We start from the raw sequence: 23454 nt of genomic DNA on the forward strand, positions 1-23454 counted from the left end.
CGGAAATGGGCAGCAGGTTCTAAGGTCAGAGGGTAAAGGCTATTCTCTGGATTGAGAATACACACAGCCATCTTGGATCAAAAGAAGAGAAGGGAAATTGATGCGGTGAGGATGTTCGTTTTTTCCCCAGGATTTCATTGTTTAGAGAACATTAAACGATATAGAGTGGAATATTCGTCTTGGTTACCCCCCCGTATCCGTCCATTCGTGATTTTTGCGAATTGATGAATTGAGCAGCCGACTGTTTGCTGCATCTGTTTAGTCTGGTGCTCGCTGCAAACCAAGCGTAAATGGAGACAAGAAAACGGCAGCTGGCCGTGGATAAATGAAGGCTATGCAGGCCTAGATTAATCTACGATGTTGAAAAGGCTGATACTGGCTAAATGTTGGTGTTTCTATTTACACGATTGTAAATGGTACGGTGTGTTTTTGAACACTACGCTGAGTAAAATGAGCATTTGTTGGTTAGCGTTGGTGTTAGTCCGCTTGCTAATTGACGTTAGCTATGCTAACGCGGAGCGACTGCACAACAACTAGCATTAGCTGCACTGTGTGCTAAACAGAGTTAGCTCGTTAGTTTGGGAAATTGCATCGTTAAATGGTTATTGCATTAAAATCGTTTACTTTTTAAAGTACTGTAAATGAACTGTGAAAACGGACAGAATAATGCTTTTGGAATAGCACCGCAACTATAAAACCCATTATATAATGAACATAGGTCTCTGTCATCAATGGACCCTTACAATTTACATTTCTTTAGTACATGTTAACGCACCAAAACGTTCGGGGTCTTTGTTTACCTTTTGTAAAGATGTATTGTTAGGTTGAAAGTATCAAAAATATCCGCTCGACCGAAGTTCATTATCTATGAAGATAATGGGAGTTTTGAACCTTTATTCTGTACGTTAAACAACGTTGGTACTAATTCTGTAGTTAAAGCTGTAACAGCCCCTGACTCAAGCATGTTTTTCCTTTCATACAGGTGACGAAGGCATGTTCGGTTCTAGAAAGAAGTTTGTAGAGTTTGTCGAGGTAGTCGATAACGACTTTCCCGATGAAAGCATGTACTACAACCAGCCGTCGATGTTCCCACATCGGACGGACAAGGATGTAAGTTTGGGCATCATGGCCTCTGCATTGCTTTTCACTGTTGTACTCATTTGTTTACTTTAGAGTGACCAGTACTTTCATAATATTGTATTTGTTTCAGATGCTGTCGTCTCCTTCGCCATCATCATCAGGTCAACTGTCACAGCTTGGTGCCAGTTTGTATGGTCCACAAAGTGAGCTTGCAAAGCTTAAGTTGTTAAAAAGTAACAGGATAATTGTCATCGCAACAAAATATTCAGTGCTATAAGACGTCACCTCAGCAGAGGAAGCGGTATTGTGGTTAAGTTGCGATGAGAAACTGGCACATTGCTTGAATCAAAACAAAAAAATACTGCAACCGGGACATGTTGCCGGTAGATTCGTTGGGCCATACTTACGGCTGATCTAACTTAACCAAACAACAGCTCAACCCCGGGCCATCATTCATAGCAAAAATGTCAAACTTTAGACAATTGAACTATTATAACGGTTTCCATTTCCCCCTTTCTTTCTCTTTCTCTTTCTCTCTGTTTAGGCGCCCTCGGGTTCTCGATAAGGGGAATGGGTAACAACACGCCTCAGTTAAATCGCAATTTATCGCAGGGCTCCCAGCTACCAAGTCACATTACGCCCACAACGGGGGTACCCTCCATGTCCCTCCATACCCCACCATCACCAAGCAGGTGCGTGACCACTGCAGGTGTTTTGCACCCATTTCCTTGTTCTAAAGGTGCATCTCCGTCTCCATGTTTGTGGGTGAAATGGGCATGATAGAAGTCTGACGATAACTTCCCATCTGCCATCCTTGAACTCGTGAATTCAGACACCTCCATACAGCTTGGAGATTGTGTTACACGGGGAGTGTTGTTTTTTGTTTCTTTGATGCACACAAAGGCGGCCAGACGCACCTGTTCAGACGTGCCTCTATCCCTTCCACAGGGGGACTTTGCCGATGAACTCGAGGAACATGCTGAACCACGCCCAGGTGGGGCAGGGCATCGGTATGACGGGTAGGACCAACAGCATGGGCAGCTCAGGGCTGGGCAGCCCCAACCGCAGCTCCCCGAGCATCATCTGTATGCCCAAACAGCAACCAGCACGCCAGCCCTTCACCATAAACAGGTACGTTGGGCCCGACCCGGCTGTGTGGATGAAAGTCATGCGGAAATGGAGTTATGGAGCTTGGTTTATTATGGGGGACGGGGGGGTATGTTTGTTTGGCAGTGTACTGTCGCTTAACAGCTGCAATTGGTTGTATAGTAGTTGAGATTCTCTTCTTCTTTTTTTGTGTGACTACAGCATGTCAGGGTTTGGAATGAATCGCAATCAAGCTTTTGGGATGAACAACTCTTTATCAAGCAACATCTTCAACGGCACAGGTTTGTATGTTTTGGAATTGAGTGCGCCCAGTCAAGTCACTTTTTTGTTTTTTCACCACTGTGGACATAATATATTGGTTATCTAATAATCGCATGACGGCGATAAGTGAACGTGTGTAATACAAGTCCGCCTCTTCTATTTGCAGACGGGAGTGAAAATGTAACCGGATTGGATCTGTCCGACTTCCCCGCGCTGGCAGACAGGAGTCGAAGAGAAGGTAGCGGAAACCCCACACCACTGCTCAACCCGCTGGCTGGAAGGGCTCCCTATGGTGAGGCGACCGGCCGGCCAGAGCCGCCTCTATGGCCACGCAACCACCGTTAACATGTGAAACCTGTACTCCAGCCAGATGGCAAACTGCTTCCCCGGCCGAAACAAAATGTAACTCCGGCCTCCCACTTTCCCTCCGTTTTTTTCTTCAAAAGTTGGCATGGTGACAAAACCATCCACTGAACAGACGCAGGACTTCTCCATCCACAACGAGGACTTCCCCGCGCTACCAGGGCCCAACTACAAGGACCCCACGTTGAGCAACGATGATAACAAAACTGTGAGTGGGGGCCGCAAGTAGAAGCCCTGCATTCTCGGAGCACTGGGGGGGTGTCTTATGTTTTTGTAAAAGAAAAAAAGAAGATTGTATCTAGTGTGTTTGTACCTCTACATCCTATATTCTAATATTCATAAGTTTGTAACTAACTGTAATTGCTTCTCCAACAGAACTTGAACTCTACAGGAAAGAGCACATCCAATGCAGATGGGCCCAAGTTTCCCGGAGACAAGACGGGCTCGGCACAGAACAACAACAATCAGAAGAAGGGCATCCAGGTGCTGCCGGATGGTGAGTCCTCTCTGCAGACTCAGACGCTCCCATTGCATGGCCATATCATGTGGATAATGCTGGAGATGTGTATCCCGTGTACTGGTAGTACGTCATATAGTTAAATGTTTCCTACAGTAGTGGTCAAGTAATTGAGCGAGCAGCAGCGTAATAGTGAATATTTTTATGATTAAACATTGTAATGTTTAATCATTTTAGGTAATTTTCACCCACAAGCAAATTGGTGCATTCAGGAAGTATACAAATATAGTCCTATACCCTTCAATTCGCCCGTGAAAGGCTGTTTTGTTAAGGTGTGTGTGTGTGTGCCCTTGTGCTAAACGTTTGCATAATACAAAAAACTCTAGGCCGGGTGACGAACATTCCCTCAGGGATGGTGACGGACCAGTTTGGGATGATCGGACTGCTGACGTTTATTCGGGCGGCAGAGACGGATCCCGGAATGGTCCATCTTGCGCTGGGAAGCGACCTCACAACACTGGGACTCAACCTCAACTCACCAGAGTAAGACTGCAGCATCAGCCCAATATTGACTGCATCTCAGCACATTGGGTTCCCTTTTGCGGCTCATCGGCAACTAGTTTCTTTTTAGTACTTGTGTCTGATTGTTTGTGTTGCAATCCTGTTTCTTCGCCAGAAACCTGTACCCCAAGTTTGCATCGCCCTGGGCTTCAGCACCTTGTCGACCCCAAGACATCGGTATGACCTTTAACCCATTAGATCCACACCTAATTGCACCCAATCCCCATTGGAACAGGTCAGATTGAGCCAAAGTCTCAAGCACTTTGCAGACTAGTTGAACCCTCCTTGTTTATGTGCCCCGTCTCCGGAGGCCTCTTAAAGACTGCAGAGCACTACAGGGCCACTCTTCAGCCTCTGCTGGCATCACGATACATAGTTAAATAGCCGCCGCTTGTTGCCGAAATGTTTGCCGGCCCTTTGACCGGGTTTAGTATGGGGCTCAGTTTCAATATCTCAGGATAAAAGCCTTGCTGTGTTGTGGCAGCATATTGTGTAATTATGTCACGGTCACCTCAATGTGTGCGCGTCTGTTTTCTTCCTTCAGATTTCCATGTTCCATCGGAGTACTTAACCAATATTCACATAAGGGACAAGGTAAACAGACACGCCATGGACTAAACAAATAGTTCAGAAAATGGAGACGTCTATGTAAATACAGACCAATATCTGAATCCCATACCATATGAACTGATCATATTTGTATTTTATTTTGGCAAGTTGGCTTCAATTAAGTTGGCCCGGTACGGTGAAGACCTGCTGTTCTATCTGTACTACATGAATGGTGGAGATCTGCTACAGCTTCTGGCAGCAGTGGAGCTGTGAGTACCACGTCTTTTTGCATTCGTTCTTTCAAATCTAATCTGAAGACTACTTTTGACTTCTGGGTCCTCAATAGATTTGTAATACCAAAGTTAAAGGGTGGGACTTTCAATCGATTTGTGGGAGGGATGTCTTTTCAAGTCCAGCGGTTCTCTAGATACGGATGGGTGACCAGCTCCTTCTCCTCCAACCCCCCCCCTTTCAGGTTTAATCGTGACTGGCGGTACCACAAAGAAGAGCGGGTTTGGATCACGAGGGCGCCCGGCATGGAGCCCACACTAAAGACCAACACCTACGAGAGGGGAACCTATTACTTCTTTGATTGTCTTAACTGGAGGAAAGTAGCCAAGGTAACAGGACCGCTCCTCCTCCATCACACAGGGGCTCTCCCGCTCGGTTTCCTCCTCTGTTCACACTGCGACACCATGCTCATACCCGGCCTCTTTAGAACCGCTGACGCTGCAGAGCAAACGTGACCAAGCGGCGTCTTATCACATATGTTTTCTCTGTTTCAAGGAATTTCATCTGGAGTACGACAAGCTGGAAGAGAGGCCTCTGGTGCCGACAACATTCAACTACAACCCAGCCCAGCAGGCCTTCTAAGGCCCCGACCAGTACCAGTTACAGCTGTTCCTGCACACCACCCTGTCCTTGGTTTTTATTCCTCGAGGATTCGGCTAATTGACTTTGGGATTTGGGGAGGGGGGAGGGGGGGAGGGAGGGAGGGGGAGGGAGTGGTTGCCACCATGGAAGAGCGGAGCAGAATTGCCCTGCCGTTCCAAAATTACATGCTGCCCAAAACACCAACACTTCTGTTCTGTTTTTAGTACCTTTTCTTCTTCTTTTTTTCTTTTTCTTTTTTTTTTTTCCTCCTGTTTATTTTGTTTTGTTTTTGAGCAGGGTCTGTTATGTTTACATCTCTGGAGCCTTTTGTTGCCCCAAGGCAAGAGGACTGACAGTGTGGCATACTTAACAGAGACAGAACAAGGGTGATGCCTCAGACTTTCCAGCAAGTGTTAAGGACAGATAAAAAGGCGAGGACGGTATCGTTACCAAAGTGCCATCCTCTGAAGTAAAGTAAAAGGGTGAACAAAATGCAATGTTTATTGTTGCACTATATTTAGTAATAAAAGAACACAAAATCGGTTTGTGCTTTTTCATGTAATAACACTCCCACTTCCTTTTTCGGGGGGGCAAAAACAACCATTTTATCCACATACATCCCTGGTCATTTTCTCCAAACCTTCCTGCCGAAATTTTCCTCAAGAACAACTCCTCAAATATGGATTTTCTCTAGTCTGTCTCGAGCTGTCTGACCCCCTTTTGCCTCTCTGTTGTTTGTGTGTTGACTATACCATGGACACATTAGGGACTGTGAGTTTTCATAGGCCAACCAGTCCTGAGGTTAACTACCAAGCGTCGTTTTACAGCAAGCAAAACATTTTCCAGTCTTTGTCACAATTTTGTAATAAATGTGTACATTTATTTTTAGTTTCTTGGCATCACATGAATGAGTATATGGATGTACGAATGTGTATATATGATTGCTATATATATATATGTATGTATATATATATGACATCTATTTTGGAAAAAAAATTGCCCAGCCTTGTACCTCGTTTTTATGAGGAGAGCATGGATGCAATATGTGGATATAACAGGACATTTCTGGATCTGCTGGTCAGGGTGTCGATTAGTGTGGGCACTTGCAACAAAAATAAATCAAAATTAAAATGTTTCAAACAAGGAAAATTACCTTATTCTGGGAGGGTGGGGTGGTAGTTTAAAAAGCGATTACTGAGTTCAACGTAGAACGGCGTTTCATTTTAAGCTGTTTAAACAGCAATATTTCATAGGAAAAGGAAAATTGACAATTTGAGAAAAAAAAATACTCCAGACTGATCTTGTATTTTCTGAAGTTAAGCTTTTATTTGTATTAAAGCAGAAAAGGCTTTCCTGAACAACTTTGTCTTTTCTTGTTTTGCAACGGACAATAACCATTCTCCGCTCATCAAATAGGCCATTTGAATTAACCTTTTCAGAAATGGGAAAAATAATTACACTTAATCGTGTATAAAATACCATCAACTGACTTTATTTATTTTCAGTTCAACAGAGGTCAGGTTTGGAATCAACACACGTCAAGTCATCCTGTAAATATTTACAAAAATGGTTATTTCTACTCATCCTAAATCAGTTCAGTGAATATAGATACAGATCATTAAGGAGATTGTCTAGACACTAGACAATCCTTCATTTCAACATGGCGAGTCCCATTTCAAATCATTTTCTAATCTGGTTGCTGTTTTAGGCTGCATATTATGCGTAATATTTCAGGAAACATTTCTAAAAATGAAAGTTAAGGGAGAGTATTGTTGGAGCATCTGTGCTATAGATATCTCCTGCTTACTGAACAAGCAACCATGTAGCTACTCCAAGCAATCATGAATGAATGTCAACGAATAAACTCAAAATCTCCAAAATGGCACAAACAAATACGGCACCAACACAAGTTCAATGTGCAATTTGAGAACATTCAAAATGTCAGACAAATGGATTCTAATTCATCCAAAAGGCATTGCTTTAAGACAGGCTACCATACAATTATGAAATCGGAATGACCATATCTAAGCATGGATGGGTGAAAGCGTCGATAATACAGGAGAAAAAAACAATTACAAACCGCAAACATTAGAAATATGTGCAAAGAACAATACATACAATCAAAGCAATGACATTAATAACAAATAATTGGAAAGTTAAGTTTTAGCCACGAGTTGCACTATGAAAAAATAACATTATTGTCAATGGCTACAGGAATGTTAGTATTGTGTAAACAGTCTACTCTGAAGGCTAAAGTCACAATCTAGAAGAAAGATGTTTTCATTTTTTGCCATCCAATGGTACAATCTCACTTGTGATATAACTGAATGCAATAGAGTCAATAGAGTAAAAATAAAATAAAAGCAGAAAGGCTGCATTGACGTCCAGATGGGTCCGTCCAAAAATGGCGAATCAGTCCCTGACTAGTTACACCACAGACCGGGGGCGTCTTCATTCACAGTGGTACCCGACGGATTCTGCTCTTCTTCTGTGCCTGACATCGCTGACATGACACGCCGTCTAACGCTACAGTACTCTCTCCCGTTGAAGGTCACTTTGCGGCCGCTTCTGTAGGGTTGGAGCCTACCGACGATCCTTCTGCTTTGTTCGATTCTTATCAAAAGGGAAAGAAGAACACTTGTCACGAAACTGTCAAGTCAGGAATCTCACTGCGAATTACAGTGAGGTTCCTATAGATACAGATAATTAAATGAGCGGGTAGGGGTTAGGGCATCTTGCTCAGGGATTGCTGTTGATAGACTGTGTGGCATTTGGATTCAAACCCAGAACGTTTTGGCCCAACAGTCCCCCTAACCACTAGAAAACGCTTTGTTGACCCCCTCACTTCTATCTCTCTTCTCCTGGATCTCCTCAGCCGCCGTCTTGTCGGCTCTGAAGAAGATCCTGGCGCTGCTCAAGGAGAAGTGCAGGAGCTCAAACTCCTGCAGGGGAAGCACAAGGACGTTAACAGGCTTACACACACACACACACACACACACACACACACACACACACACACACACACACACACACACACACACACAGAGAAAGGGCGACTGCACACCTGGAGGTAGATTTCCAGTCTCTTCTGGGTGAGGTTCATGGTCTGCAGGAGCTTCTCGTCCTGGCTGGTGGCCTGAACGCTCTGCTCCTTTACCACTGCGTTCATCTCCTTTATGTACTTGTCCCGGACGGCTTGGAACCAGTGCAGGGAGTCAAACTCCAGGTACTGGTCCAGAAGCTTCAGGATGTAGGCCACGCCTGATGTAAAACACAAGCACGAAGGGCGAAAACAGGGAATTTGTTTTATAAAAAATGTGGAAGGATTAAAAAGGGTGAGGCTTTGTAGTCATCTTGCCGTCGAGAGTAGAGCTGTGAGGTGTGGTAGTAAGGGTAGTGGGGGTTAGCCTAGGGACCATCCTGATCACGTGACCTAACATTCTGTGTCGCTACACAGATCTGCCCGGACCTCTAGCCATTTAATATGGATGTGGGCGGGAGGACTCACCTTGACAGTAACCCCTTCAGACATGCTGCGTGATAAAGCATGCCGCGCCCTTCGGGCACGCGGTTCAGGGGAGAGGCGGGATAAAGATCAACTCTGCGGGTGCATACTCTAGTTCTTGTTAAATAGTTGTCATTGGGTCACTGAATAACATGGCTGGCTGTCTACTAAGGTTAACGTTTCTGCTCGTTGCTATGGGCGATGCCGTTACATTGCCTGCATTTTACGTTCCCTGATTGGCCCCGATTAAATAGTAATTTCTGGAAATGGATGCGGAGGGCCAGGCGTAGCCGTGTAAGCCAAACAGATTGTGAGGTCATGTGATCAGGAGGGACTCGAAGGCTGGGTAGGGGGTGGGACGTCCTGGCCCCTCACCCATGGCGAAGCCGTCGTCCGTAAAGGCCGCCCCGCTCTTGTTCTTCTTGTTGAGCTTCTCCTTACAGCCGATGGAGTGCTCCACAAAGTTCACCGCCTGAGGAACGGATTCACAATCCAAGAGAGCATGAGGAGAGCCACACAGAGAGGAAGACTTCCACACACACACACACACACACACACACACACACACACACACACACACACACACACACACACACACACACACACACACACACACACACACACACACACACACACACACACACACACACACACACACACACACACACACACACACACCACTTGCCAGTGGTGGAACGATCATGTAGAAGTTCCGCAGGTGCATGTTCTTGGCGCTCCGGAACTCGGGTGCAAACACTCCCACTAGCTTCTTGAAGTACTCGGTTCCCTCGGCAGAGTTACTGGTGAGGTCCCCCAGGACGGCATCCAGAACACTGGGAGACACACGGGGCACAGCCTCGGATCACAGGCCTCATTACAGCGCATTAGCGGAGCTCCTGATGTTGCTCATTGGGGGGGGGGGGGGGGGGGGAGTGAACCAGTGACCGATGCGGCAGCATGGGTTTATTATTGGTGTGGTGGTGTGGTGGGAGGCAGCTCTACCTGGCAGCTTTCTGGGTCTCCTCTGACAGCCCCTCTTCTTTCACCATCTCCTCAAAGTTGACAATGTCCTCCAGATCTGGGACAAACCTGCAAAGTCCCATTAACACACAGCTTCAACAATCCATACGTTTTCATCGTAATGAATCCTTAATAATATCCATACTGAAGCTATTGCATAGGTTTTCTGTGTGGGTTGTGCTTACCAGATAATTTCCTATGCAAAGAACGTCAGGTATCATCCCCAAAACATGCTTTTTCTAGCTTAGGCTGAAGCCAAACCATTTTACATACATTCAAATGATTACATGCTCTGTAACATGCTCATGCTCTTGTAACACAGGGAATCCTCCCACCTCTAAAAGGTGCTTGACTGTTGCAAATATCATAATCACGATCCTTTGTGTCAGTATTGAGATCACGATTATTGAATGCGATTACTCATTGACTCTGAAAAGCTCATCCAGTCATTTGGCTTTTAAACAAAGGAGAGCATCGTTGTGAAACAGAAAGAGGCATGATAATCAATTTACCTCAACCGTCTTGTATTCATAATCATTGGAGCCGAACTGATAACACAAAGTTAATGGTGTCCCTATCCACCTCTACCACTCGACATGTGGTGTACCTGATAGCACTGCTGCAGCAGTGAAGTCCTCCAGAGCGTATCATACGCACGTAGCCCATGGCGTTACCTGGAAAAAGAAGAAGAGAGGAGACCGATTCATGCTGGTGAGAATACAATGGCTCCCGCAAGGTCAGAGTACAGACTCAAATTCTAAGCTTCAACACAAATTCTTGAAAAACAGATTGTGCAACATGTACACAGCAATGAAAAGCACAATGAAAAGCATCACCGGCACCCAGCAGCACCAGTATGCCCGGCACAACGCCCCAGTGGACTGTGCTCACCTATCTGGCTGATGAGCTGTCTGAACTGGTCCAGGTAGCTCTGGCCATCGGGGGTGATGCCCAGCTTTCGGATGCCGCGGTTGAACTTCTCAGCTCGATCAAAAGGGTACTTGGGACACAATGCAGACACAGGAGCACGATTAAAATCAGGAGGCAGGAAGGTCCTTTCTTTTTTTTTATATTTGAATATACACTCTGGGACTGATGCTCGGCAAACACTTCTGCGTTGTGTCGGCCACAGATGGTAGATTTATGGAGCCCGTTTGCAAAAGATAAAGCAACCTTTTAAATTACTTTAAAAGGTTACAACCAAGTGCTGCCCTTGAGAAACTCCAATTGATTTACATGATCATCTTCTAAAATGACCCATACTGCAGATGCATAAGCTCTTCTTTATGCACTTCGTCTTCCTTGAATACATTAAAAGCTACCAGGAATCATTAATACACTGGGATCATTTGAAAAATTGCCCAAGGGAAAAAACGTAGGCTCCAGACACTAAAGCCTTTGAAGCCAATGAAGTGCTCCACTGTGGACAGTAAATCACGAGCCACTCAAAGCCGGCAGCACTGTACCGCTTCAAATGAGCTCTGATAAAGCCCCAGCTGTTCACTGCAAATCCACCGTCTTCCCCTGTATAATGGAGGCATTCACCAGTCCCCCACGTCCACGGCTGGGGTCGGGGGCTGCGTAGTGGGGTGGCCGGGCATGTGTGACAAGATCTCGGCCTCTCAGAGCGTACGAGGGGGTCTTGGTCTGGGGGCGGGGGGGGGGGGGGGCTTTACCTTCTGGTCGGACTCGTCCTTGGTCTCCCTGTAGAAGCGGATGTCCTTGATCAGCCTGGACTTGATGTGCTCGTCGTACATGAACTGGCTGAAGATGTAGAACTTCTTGCGGAGGAACTGGTAGGTGAAGTTCACCTGAGGGAGGAGCGAGAGGGCCCAGGATTGAGATGTGCTCCGAGGCTATAAAGAGACGTGAACCGGCCCACCGCGGGGCCCATTCAAACCCTTCAAACCCGTTGGCCCAGTTCCAGATTTGATATTCTCAGAAGGTTATGTGATCGCCTCCCGTATCAATCTTGAGGATTTCCACACTCTGATTTACACCAAACCGAAGCCGCTTATTGAAGTTCAAGAAAAAAAAAAAAGATCTATAAAAGCCAGATCTGTGAGCTTTCCGTGAATACATAATTACTGGACTGCTTGCACAGTAGCGCCACTGCTGCTGCAAGCTTAGCACCGGGCTGATTAGCCAGAATGTATGAGCTTATCAGTTAGTACGTCGTTTATGGTGAGTCAGAAGCGCATCGCTTGCATAACAAAATAGCTTATTGGAAAAGGAATGATTTTTGGAGATTAGTCTTCAGATCGCTGATATTGGTATTCATCGTTTTTTCCTAACATCACTGACATCATGTGACACTAAAAAAATATGTGTGAAACAGTGTCCAATGTGTAAACGACACTAATCTGCAATAAAGGGTCTCTCAATGAGCTATTGAGATTAAGATGCAAAAAAGGGAATATTGAACATCAAACTGAAGTCATCGTCGTGGATATAATTCTGTGCATTCCGTCGGTCCAGTGGGTAGGCTGATAGGAGGACAGGTATAAAATGTGGTGCCTTCAGAAATGTGTTGTAATATGGGTCCCACGTTTGTTTTGGGCCCCTCACAATGACTTCTATTTGTGCCCCCTCAGATATTATGGTAGCATGTCGACCCTACCATTGTCCATATACTGGAGCATGTTTGAGCCTTTGCTGCCATCTAAAAAGGGTTCAAATCAATAGAGCACAGTGACCTTAAAGGATTATTTAGCGTTTGAACACCGCTCACCGTGGTGTTCATGATGCCGGTGCCGTGGGTACGGATGGAGTTGGCGATGTGGCGGATGTTAATGGTGTTCAAGTGCTTATTGTTACTGGCCTTCTCAATAAAGATCTGTACAAAGAGAACAAAAACATGTCAGGTAAGAATGCACTTGTGTTGGCGGGCACATGGATACAGGGCCGTAACCAGGAGACAAAGAATGCAGACGTCAAGAGGAGAGGTTTTGTAGTATGGGCTGCAGTATTCTCATGCCCTCAGTGATATTAGCCAACGTTTCCGACAACCAGATACTTGTCTTGCAAGAGAAGGAAGGGTCCAGGAAGAGATGTGCGCCCACCTGGTTGTTGAGGTTGTAGAGGTAGCGGGAGACAAACACATGGATGTTCCTCATGATCTCCAACACGTCCAGTCCCTGATAAGAGAAGCCAAGCGGTTCATTCATCCAAGATGGGGAACTTTTAATTCTGGAAACAGCGAGTACAGACTAGTACTATCGGTAGTAGAATTAAAGTGCCAATGTGTAAGACTCGCTCCTCTATCGGTTGCTAGCAGTTTCTAGACCGAACTCAAACGACATTAAAAACACTTTTCTCCTCCTCATACGTCTTAACCTGACCCCCCCCCCCAATACTAGTTTGACCCTTTGTGTTTGAGGTTTGCTTTCTTATGAATGCACCAAGGGCTTATTGCAACATGTCATTAGGTCGCTCATACCAACAGCCCAGCTCGTGCCATGGGGCAGGCTGTGTGCCATTACAGCACGCCCCCTACAGTAACTACAAGTTGATTAATCACAAGCACCGGTGTCAAGTTTTCAAAATGCAATATCTGAAGTTGACACGGTCAAATGAGATTGGTGCGATTGTTTCTGATTGTAGCAATCAGCATGTACCACAAATGTATAAGTCTACCAAATAATAACAATACATGTATAATTAAATCTTACAGAGCAACCTTAAAAGAAAACAATAAGAAAGTAAGAAGAATAAAACAATTACAAAAAAGATACCGAAATGATGTCTATAAATGCACACACAGACACGGTAAAGTTCAGCACTTGTTTTGTGTGGCGTTTCTTGGAGGCCCACCTGTTCCAGGGTCTGGCTGGGCAGGTGGGCCTCGGTCATGCTGAGGCCGTAGCGCTGGGACGCCAGGTTCCTCATCTCGCTGTAGGTGGCCCAGTCGTGCAGCGCCACCGTGGTCAGGTTGTAGAAGGTCTGGTCCAGGTAGTGGGTCACATAGGCTACACATCAACACATCAACACAGACACAGGAGATCAGATCGTCATCTCCTTCCAATCTCACATTCTCGTTGGGTAGATGAGGAGGTCGTGACCAGATAAGTGACTTATAAATAAATCTTCCATGTTATCAACTCATTCTAAACTGATCAATTAGAAGTCCTTCCTGTATGTGCCAAATCACCCGGTGAATTCTTTCTGATTCTGAACTTATAATGTTCAACGTCCTGTCACATTTTCTCCCAGCAGGGTTATATATATACACTCACACACGTTCAGTATTCCACATTAGGGATCAAGCCTCCAACAATCAAAGAAGGTGCAGCATCCGTACCTTTGATGTCCACGAAGCGGTTGAAGAAGCGGACGGGCTTGAGGGAGAAGAAGTGGGCCAGGTCCTTCAGGCCCACCTTGAAGGGGTTCCTGTCGTCCAGCTTCAGGTGGGTGTGGACCGAGAGACGCAGGTCCTTCTCGATGTCCTTGCACAGCTTGTCCAACAGGTGCTGCTCATGTTTGTTGTGCAACCACGACATAAAAGTATGAATGAAAAAGAGAAAGGAAAAGAAACATGAGAAAACAGCAATCAATGACATTCCATTTTTAGACATGCATGTTCCCTTGAATCTCAGCTACACAGTGGGCTTGTTTTGTGTCCATCACCTTCCTGGTGTTCATGTTTTTGCGTAGCCCCGAGTTAAATATTTGCCAACTTTTCACAGTGATCTTTCCTTGCATTTGGCACTAAGCGATTACATTCCAATTGTGTCAACAAGAAATCAAAGTTACAGAAAATGTATAGTTTTCATTTCTAAATACCTGCCCTAATTCATTTTATTGAAAGGGAAATGGATTATTCAGATGACGTTGAAGATGACCAAGAAGTTGCAGGGAAAAGTAGATTTGCAGTCGGGTACAGCCAGACTCTTGTTATAGCATAACTTAACAGTGTGTGTGCATGGTGAAGCTGTCTGGGAATCAATTTATTTAATACCCTCGCCCGAGGGGATAGGATTCCCGGAGAGCTAGTGTATATCGCTGTGGTGTGTGGTGTGTTTCATATACAACATTGCTCATTGTAACACTAATACAACGACGGCACTCAAAAGGTGGCCGTGGGTCATAACATATCTGTCTTAGGAATCCCAGCCCAAACAGCCTAGTTGAAACATTGGGTTCACTGGCTCTTTAAACTGTAATGCTATAACTAAGTTCTCATATCGGTGCTCGGTATCGGCAAGTACCCAAATACAAGTACTTGTACTTAAAGAAGGGAAATCGGTGAATCCCTGCTAACCCTAACCGCTGCTCACCTCGTGGAACACGTCCATGATCTCCTCGTGGTAGCACTCCAGCAGCTGGTCACATGACTCCACGTGCTTGGCGTGCAACATGCACGGCACGCAGTCCCTCAGGGCCGTGAACATGTACTGTTTCAGCCAATCACAGAGGGGCGCCGGAGAGAGCATGGGAGGGGTGAAGGGAAATAGTTGCAATCATTTAGTAAATTTCAAAAACACATGAAAAGAAAAAGAAATCGTAACTAAATCCTTCCCCAGGACCTAGATGAATGAAGCATGGTCTCATATTAACACAATGCAGGGTAGTGTAGTAGCTACGTAGCGTAGTAGCTAGTGGTGTTCCAACTACCAGCTGAAATGTACTAAGTTCCAACACACAGCCTACCTTTAGGCATCCTTGAGAAGACACCTGCTCTTTTTAAGGCTGTTTCTGATTTGCCTACGAGTCAGTCTGGATAAAAGAGTCGGTATGGGGGGGGTATCTATTTTTCCATACCTAAATGACAATTCCTGACATGACGCCCTTTTTTGTTGTAGTTTAGCTGCCTGTCTAGCCTTCAGTGCTGTGTGTATTCTATGCAATTATCTTACCTAGACAAGGCTTGCTAGTTTTAAATACTTAGATAATAATAATGTCATATAATAACAAATACGGTAGATAGGAAATAAGCTTCCTTATTCCAAAGATCCTTTCTGGAGGAGCCAGTGACACCGCAGATACCAACATATACGAGGCGTGATTTGCAGGTGGCAGACTGGCAGTGGACTCAAATCTTGTGGCTATTTAACCGTTTTGTTGTTGGAAGTAATTTCAAGAGGTCACCACCACCTTCAGCTCTGCAGCCTGTTCCACGAGTAGAGCCTGCCCTCTGGTGGCGTGTGCGGTGCACTACAACTCATCCCCTCAACACAACACCCCCTCATCAGCGCCATCTGTATTCTAGGTGCATACCTTAGGAATTTCTAAATACCCCGTGTACCGCAAGACTTTGATACCCAAAACGACTAAATAGTAGGCATCCCCTTTTAGCTTTGGTGAAATCGTAAATAGACAGTGTGTTGCGTACGTGTAGCCGTGCTGAATCCACTGCGTTGTCGTACACGTCGTCGAGGTAGATGGGAAACACAGCCCTGTGCCAGTACAGGAAGCTGCAGTCACACTGGAGCCTGACCCTGAGGAACAAGGAAAGAGCTCTTTGAATGTCCTAACAGACGAGTCAATTATGTATTCCACTGTGGACCCTTGGTACTCTTGGCGTACATTTTGTGTCCGTATGTCATGATACTATGAAAAGGTAATAAAACTCATGAATGCTAGCCCTAATGCTAGGCTATAGAATAAGACGCAAACCCTATCCATTCTTAGACGACTACCTAAAGAAATCGTCTAAGGTTATTCTCTCTCTTTTTTGGCAACAAAGCTGTTTTTTGAGTGTTGGCAGATTGGCTTCAAGCAAAGAAGCTGACTGCGATCCCCTCACCTCTCCTTCAGCTCGCTCATCAGATCCAGCTTCTTCAGCACCAGCTGTAAGGGCAGCAGCTCCTCGTCCTTGAAGGTTTTCTGCAGAGAACCAAGACACGTCCCACCGCACGTCAACCAACAGCAAGACCGGCCAAATAGTACAAACTTACATCCACCATCCATCCATCCTCCACCCATCAATCATCCATCATCCATCATCCATCCATAATCCATGGTTTGCGTTGGGCCCGGCGGGCTGCTGTCGTACCATCTGGGTTCCCACGCTCAGGGCCAGGGAGATGGCCAGGCGGCGCTCCCGGGTGCTGGGCCCGTTGAGGGCGTTCTCCGCCAGCACCAGTGACGACAGGACGTCCAGCCGCTGCTCGCTGTACTTCTTGTCAGAGATCACTCTCCTCTGCAAGAAGTACAGAGGACACATTGAGATCACATTGAAGACCTGTTGGTGGTTGGCCCCAACGATGACATTACCGACATTCAAGATTGCTTTGGACCATATTTAAGTGACAATATGGATTAGCATCTATTAGCATATGGACTAGGGATGGCAAAAATGTAAAGTATTCTTGACCGGCCAGTGGCCACCGAGCCTCATCAACCGGTTAACCGATCAGATTAAAATGTGCTATTTGAAATAACAGCCATTTCGGGCCGCGCCAGCTATTTCGTATCTCTCTCCCGTTCTGCCTCCGAGTCTCACACACACACACACACACACTCTCTGAGTGAGAGGCAGTGGCTCTAACCGCGGCCCGACCTGTGTTTGAATTGAAACACGAGGCATGCTTACTGCAAGTTGACCGTGTGTAGAGAGCGTGCTCGAACGCCCACAATGGTCTGAGATGGCGCAGACCTGGTTGAGACCCTGCGCGGGATTCACCAGGGGCCAATCGGAAGAGGGCCAGTGTTAGGAGCTCATTTGCAACATTGCCGCTGCTCATTTAAGACAATGACAGCTCAGAAGAGACGCCGCTTGTTTAGTTTGTAGGAGACGGAAAATTGAGGGTAAGGGATAATTTTTTTCACTAACTATAGTCGTATAGCGTTTAGTCTATTGTCCATAATAATTTAGAGATCCTATTCTCCGCCGCTTGCATGCGGGAATAATTAAGACTTGAGGAGAAATTAAACAGTGGGCTAGAGACGCGGTGTCCGTTCAACTTCCAATAAGTCACCTCATCCTATTCTTTTTTATTTACCGACAAGCGACAATTTTGATCGGTTAACGTTGATACGGTCAACCATCGGCCAAACGGTCATCGGTTAACATCCCTAATATGGAATAGCATTACATCGGCCAAGGGGTTAACCATTAGCCAATGTAAGGGTTAAGCCTAACCCCTAACCCCAAGACTGGTTTTACCCCCTCTCTTTATCATCTGCTTTATTAAGGTACACAGAAGAAGCCCCGTGTCTATTACCTCCAGAGTAGCAAGAGCGCAACTAGTGCCACCCGATGATAGGGTGTGTGAGTGTGGGTCATTATATACTCATCTAAATAACGCAAGCACGCCCCTGCAGTTAATATAAGTGAAGTGACAACAAGAGTGAACTCCACCCAGCCCCAGTGTAACATAGCATTCAAAATACTGTCAGCATCTACTACGGATATACATGTCAATATATATCTAAAGTGTGGTTTTCCCTTACCTTGGCGGTACCGATGGCGTTCAGGGCCTGTGACTGAAGCTGCTGGGTTATGTGGGAGACAGAGTCCGCCACCACCATAGAGCGCCGGTGGAAGGTGTGCTCCACAGCCTGCCAACACAACAGGTGGACATGCACTTTGATGGCTGAACAACCACTGGATCAGCGGCTTCATCGTGACGAACGTAGGCAGTCAGCTAGCCTATCTTGCTAAGCTAACTCAGGACCAACTGACTCAGTAACTTATCAGGAATGAGTGATGGTCAGAAGGACTGAAGCAGTCACACCTAGACTGGATATTTTATTATTATGTCGTTTTCGAAATGGGCTACACAGTATGATTCAGTGACAGTGGCTAGAAGGAAAACATTGCTTACTGCTATGAACTCAAGTCCACTGGATGTTGACAGGGGGCCAGTGTGTGTCTATTCTTTCTGTTTACGATCTAAACTAAGGCCGTCATTTCAGAGACACCTACAAACAGGGTCATTGTTCAGAGGATGAAACGTGTTCATGCCATCACACACCTTGAGCACCTCGACCAGTCGACAGAGGGCCTTCACAGAGGTCTTGGTCATGGGCCGCTGCATGGACATGTACATGTTCATGGTGGTCTTGATGATGGTACTGATGCTATAGGCATAAAGGATTCCCTGGACAGGAACAGACAAGGAACACTGAAGGTTTTAACTTGGCCAACTTAATGTACATGTTTCTGTACATGAAATCATTTAATGTGACATGGCTTGTATATTAACATCAATATATTTAACCAATGGATGCCAGGAGTCGAGTACTTCATTGCAGGTTATGAAAAAACGAATCTAACTTAATCTTCATTATAGCGATTACTCAAGAGCATAGCCCAATCATTTGACAGAAGACCTTGGGTTGACTGTACCTGTAGGAAGATATTACATCTGCCGTTTAAGTCCTCTGCCAACTTCTCACTTCGATGCCCCCTCGACAGGATAGCCTCCATCTTCATCATCCAGGAGGTCACAAATACATAGTATGACTGCACGTCCCTACGGAATACAAACAGGGCAAGAAACCAACTTGACAAATAGCTTCGCTGTCCTTGATTTCTTCATATCAATTGATAAATATATGGAATACATATAGAGTGGGAGAAAAATAAACTTAAAAGGACGAACAACTAGGGAAAACAGAAATAGTCGGACAGATACTGGGTTATTTGTAAAAACAACCATTAGAGGAACAAAACATTGATTCAAGGTCCCATGACATGCCACCAGGTGTGAGTGTGATTAGCCGTTACAAGCCGTTTTGAAAATCGGGCTCTTCTGACAATGAAAGTGGGCGTGTCCACCTAGATGTAGGCTAGATAGATCCGCCTACCAGCCTACACAGTGGACTGTAGAAAACGTTGCTCATCTATCCGTCACACATCTAGGTGGACATGCCCACTTGTGATCTCAGAAGAGCCAGATTTTCAGAACGGCTTGAAACGGCTAATCACACTCACACCTGGGGGCATTTCATGGGACCTTTAATCCATCAACAAAAAAAAAAGTGAATTTGACAACAAAATAAATAACTACGAATAATCATTAAGGCCTTTGCTTCCAGTCACCCCTACACTAAACTTAGTGCAACCGACTGTTGAAACTCAAACTGACTTTGTGAGCGCCTGGGACTTGTGCAGTAGGTACGTGTCCCTCTGTGCCTTGATGGCCTGCAGGCTCTTCTTGTCCAGCATCTTGGCCGCCGCCTGCACCTTGGTACTGAGGAAATTGTCGGGGAACCAGAGGATGTTAGCAGTCAGCGTCACAGCGGGAACCTGGGACAGGAAAGGCAGCAAACAAACAAAAGAAGACTAATTAACACCAATCACCCTGCTTCTAGTGGTAAAACTCAATAGAACAGCAGGCACCGTAGTGAGGTTGGCATCAAGTATTCACTGATTGGTCGAGAAGGTAACGGGCATTGTGTTTTGATTTTCGACAGCCAAACGTGAGTGCAAAGGTTTTCAACATGCTTCCTGTTGAGCTGCCTCAGTCTCACAATTCCATATTTGCTTATTGGTTCACGTATATTGAGGTCAGAAGCGCTATACTGCCCCCTTGGTTAAACCTTGACATGACGTAGAAGTATTAATAAAGGACTATTAGAGGGACTACTACTACAAGATCGACGGTTACAGTTCTGCAAATTAAGCTTTTGGTGGACGTACCTTTTTACAGACATCCAGGAGAGATTTGTAAAGCTTCTTGTCAACGGTCCTGAAGATGTAAAAGTGAAGCACGAAGAGACTGCAGACCCCGGCGTACTTATCCCTTTGGTCTATTTCAGAAGGCTCACCTGAGAGAGAGAGAGACACACACACACACACCACACACCACACACACACACACACTAAACATCTTGCCGAAATGAAAGATGAGAAACCTTGATTCAGGCTATAAAGTTAATCAAAACTGTACCGATCTTGGACTCCACATTAGTGAATATTGTGCGTATGTTGAAGGCAAACTCTTCGGCGAATGCACTGTTTTTGGCCACAGACACTCCTTCAGCAGGGTCATCGAACCTCTGCTCCACACAAGCCTGTTACACACACACACACAAGCAAACATTGGTAGTGATTAAAATACAATAACAAGTAGAAAATTCTAAGGAAAGGAAAAATGATCCATCATCTTATTTATTGAACCAGTCTAAAGTTTCCACACACTGTGGCCTAACCTGCAGTATCATTCCATCAAGCAGCTGTCCTTCCAGCTTCAGAAGGAGCTTCTCAAAAGGTTTCAGTTTCTCTTCCCGGATGGAGAATTTACCCGGGTTATGGTGCACTGACTTAAGCAACCTAAGAAACAGGCCGATTACCTCATTAATGGAAGCTTAGCGTAGTAGGCTTAAAACAAGTCTGTTATCAAAACATTGAGCCAGGGATGTTCAATCATACAATCGATTTTACTTATTTGGTCAGACTTTTTGCATTTTAACCATCATGACCAGGAAGGTGCCTTTACCTTTTGTACATCTGCCAGTGCTCCTTAAGTGTACCATGGTTTTCCATGATCTCGTCCAGGGTCAGCAGTACCACCAGTAGCTCTCCGAGGTGCTCATACACGGTCTACGTTGGTAGGAAGGGGGAGTGTAGACACATCAGGAACTTTAAATGCAAGTGGATTACGATACGGTGACAAAACTGAGTGTGAGTAGAAATCAAGGATAAAGCAAGAACAAAAGCATGCTACATAAATTACCTGGAAATGGACCCCCGATGATTCAATGATTTTCGCTGAACCTCTGATATAAAAGATGGGAGTATGGTTGATTTGATGTGATACAACTGTTAAGACTATTACCTCATAAGAGCATGACCAATACAAACAGATAGCAGCTAATATGTGTAACATGCATCTATGTGAGACAGCCACTACATATGGATCCTACTTGTTGTTATTGTAAAGGGCTGCCAGCTGATGCACAATGTTGACGACCACCTCAAAACATCTGGACACAAAACAGGACAATTCCTAAAGAGAACACAGCGCAATGTTACCACAGGGAAAGTAGAAGACAAATACCTGAAAATAGAAAGGGCTTCATAGGGATTTGTAACAAGCATAAAATCATACCTGTAGAAATGATATGAATCTACCCATCTGAATCTGGGATTCTCCTTCAACAACACTGGTTTCCGACACTAAATACAAATAAAGTCAAAACAATAACTGTAAGCAAACAAAGCACACAGTTTGTAAATCTTTACCAAGACTGAAATAATACACAATAATATATGGCTATTACCTCCTTCCCCATAGTACAACAGACCATTGTAAAACTTGGTTTCTGCCTGGGAGGGAAAGGACAAGGTTAGTAGAACATCAACGCCACTTTGAGAATAGACTCTGATGAATAACACTTGCTAGATGGAGGGGAAACGAGATCCTACCTCATACTTAAGCTTCTTCACTTCACTGCAGAGAGCAGCATATACTGTGATGACCTTGTTCAGAACCTGCAACCCCAAAACAAACAATGAAGTCTGCTTCAACCCAATTGTGAACAACCCAGTAGGGGTATTCTTTGGTTATTACTCTGGGTGGACAACATACCTTGTTGTCTGTTTTAATTAACTCCAGTAGGGACGACTGTTCACGTGGAACAAGCTAGAAATCAAATAATTGTAATGTTTAAATGTAAATAAACTAAATGGACTCAAGTTAAAAGGACTATAAAGACGGCGGCTGAAATCCATTGGCGCGAACACACACACACACAAAATGTTTGGAATGGTGATTTTACAGTTGTACCTTCAGTGCAATAGGGTCCAGGGTGAAATCCCAAACATCTCCTATGGACTCATCCAGGGCATCCTCTATGCCTTTCAGCTGGGATGTGTATTCCTCGAGGAATTTCGCATAGTTCTTGAGCTGGACCTCAGTGTGGATTTCTAATGAGACACATTCTTTTAAATACGATTTGAATGCACAAGCGTGTTGCAATATTTACTCTTCAGAAACATTAACTTTGCACAGCAAGACTGGCAGAATGGTAAACTTGGTAAGATACAGGTTGTTCAGCTAATATAGCTTGGACCAATAACGTTATATATTAATAGTAGTGTGTGGCGTTGGCTGATCTTGACAAAAGTTATATACATCGATATTGTCAGTCTTCATTCTGTGATAACGTGTTTCACTATCTCGTTGTGGACGGAAGCAGTAGTGTATTTACAAGAAGGATAAATAGATTGCACCAAAAAAACAATAAAGCTAGCAATGCTAATAGTTGTCACTGACAGTAGCAGGCAGCTACATTTCCAGGAAGCTAATCGACTGGCACGAATAAGAGACAATACTTACTCTGTGACCCATCGTCAAAACGATCAAACTCCCAGTCAGGTGCGATCGTTTCTCCAGCCATACTGTCATCCAAGTACAATATTGCTGCGTCGGAAAATAGTTACGTTTGGCTGGAAGGTCCCGTGATTTGACTCATGACCGTAAATGGCCACCGGTGGTTATGGGTAATGAAGTTCCGAGTGGCCTTATCAACAAGCCGCAGTGCCCATCACTAGACAAAATTATGTAAAATGGAATGGAAGCCCATCACTAGACAAAATTATATAAAATGGAATGGAAGCACATCACTGCCATAATTATAACAATGACAACATAGAAAACATTGATAGAAAACTAGTAAAAATGTGCGTGTGCAGTGGGCGGGTCGAAAAAATAAAAAGGGGACATTCTGCACAACAAAGGGGCCCTACCAGCGTGCAAAAAGCTATAATGCATCGTGTATGAGGAAA

General features: G+C 45.0%; 2 protein-coding genes across 4 annotated transcripts; one reads left to right on the forward strand and one right to left on the reverse strand.

Moving 5' to 3' along the window:
• Nucleotides 1-5347, forward strand: cnot2 (CCR4-NOT transcription complex, subunit 2). 3 transcript variants are annotated; one of them, XM_056598615.1, is made up of 15 exons: nt 1-105; nt 983-1110; nt 1211-1283; nt 1625-1772; nt 2029-2211; nt 2389-2468; nt 2615-2740; nt 2895-3019; nt 3187-3307; nt 3655-3811; nt 3945-4006; nt 4374-4423; nt 4547-4647; nt 4854-4998; nt 5165-5347. In XM_056598615.1, exons 2-15 carry the CDS (start codon nt 994-996, stop codon nt 5249-5251), a joined length of 1575 nt encoding a protein of 524 aa, XP_056454590.1. In that variant the 5' UTR covers nt 1-105; nt 983-993; the 3' UTR covers nt 5252-5347. The 3 variants fall into 3 exon arrangements, with proteins under 3 accessions (XP_056454590.1, XP_056454592.1, XP_056454591.1); XM_056598617.1 differs by having other exon boundaries at nt 1211-1241; XM_056598616.1 differs by lacking the exon at nt 1-105 and adding an exon at nt 116-416.
• Nucleotides 5348-6562: 1215 nt separating this feature from the next.
• Nucleotides 6563-23162, reverse strand: washc4 (WASH complex subunit 4). Its single transcript, XM_056598589.1, has 33 exons — nt 23006-23162; nt 22454-22593; nt 22256-22309; nt 22093-22158; nt 21948-21993; nt 21776-21843; nt 21591-21673; nt 21401-21443; nt 21164-21267; nt 20877-20997; nt 20615-20738; nt 20365-20492; nt 19811-19971; nt 19069-19195; nt 18695-18820; nt 18171-18278; nt 16771-16917; nt 16522-16601; nt 16108-16213; nt 15053-15169; nt 14077-14245; nt 13590-13744; nt 12839-12913; nt 12508-12612; nt 11453-11587; nt 10668-10776; nt 10384-10450; nt 9759-9845; nt 9442-9589; nt 9132-9228; nt 8316-8512; nt 8097-8193; nt 6563-7864 (listed from the first exon to the last, which is right to left on the reverse strand). The coding sequence occupies exons 1-33, from the start codon at nt 23064-23066 to the stop codon at nt 7803-7805; spliced, it is 3513 nt and encodes a 1170-aa protein (XP_056454564.1). The 5' UTR covers nt 23067-23162; the 3' UTR covers nt 6563-7802.
• Nucleotides 23163-23454: the final 292 nt, after the last annotated feature.

This window comes from Gadus chalcogrammus, chromosome 9 (genome assembly GCF_026213295.1).
Source record: "Gadus chalcogrammus isolate NIFS_2021 chromosome 9, NIFS_Gcha_1.0, whole genome shotgun sequence".
Lineage (NCBI taxonomy): Eukaryota > Metazoa > Chordata > Actinopteri > Gadiformes > Gadidae > Gadus > Gadus chalcogrammus.

What these genes read in the sequence shown, in the direction of transcription:
- cnot2 (XM_056598615.1), top strand. Translation starts at nt 994, where the DNA reads ATGTTCGGTTCTAGAAAGAAGTTTGTAGAGTTTGTCGAGGTAGTCGAT. An exon ending in GCAACGATGATAACAAAACT is followed by an intron (nt 3,020 to 3,186) that starts GTGAGTGGGGGC and finishes CTTCTCCAACAG; the next exon opens with AACTTGAACTCTACAGGAAA. An exon ending in TTGTCGACCCCAAGACATCG is followed by an intron (nt 4,007 to 4,373) that starts GTATGACCTTTA and finishes TTCTTCCTTCAG; the next exon opens with ATTTCCATGTTCCATCGGAG.
- washc4 (XM_056598589.1), bottom strand. Translation starts at nt 23,066, where the DNA reads ATGGCTGGAGAAACGATCGCACCTGACTGGGAGTTTGATCGTTTTGAC. An exon ending in GTTGTACTATGGGGAAGGAG is followed by an intron (nt 21,844 to 21,947) that starts GTAATAGCCATA and finishes ATTTGTATTTAG; the next exon opens with TGTCGGAAACCAGTGTTGTT. An exon ending in ACGCCATCGGTACCGCCAAG is followed by an intron (nt 16,918 to 18,170) that starts GTAAGGGAAAAC and finishes TACTTCTTGCAG; the next exon opens with AGGAGAGTGATCTCTGACAA.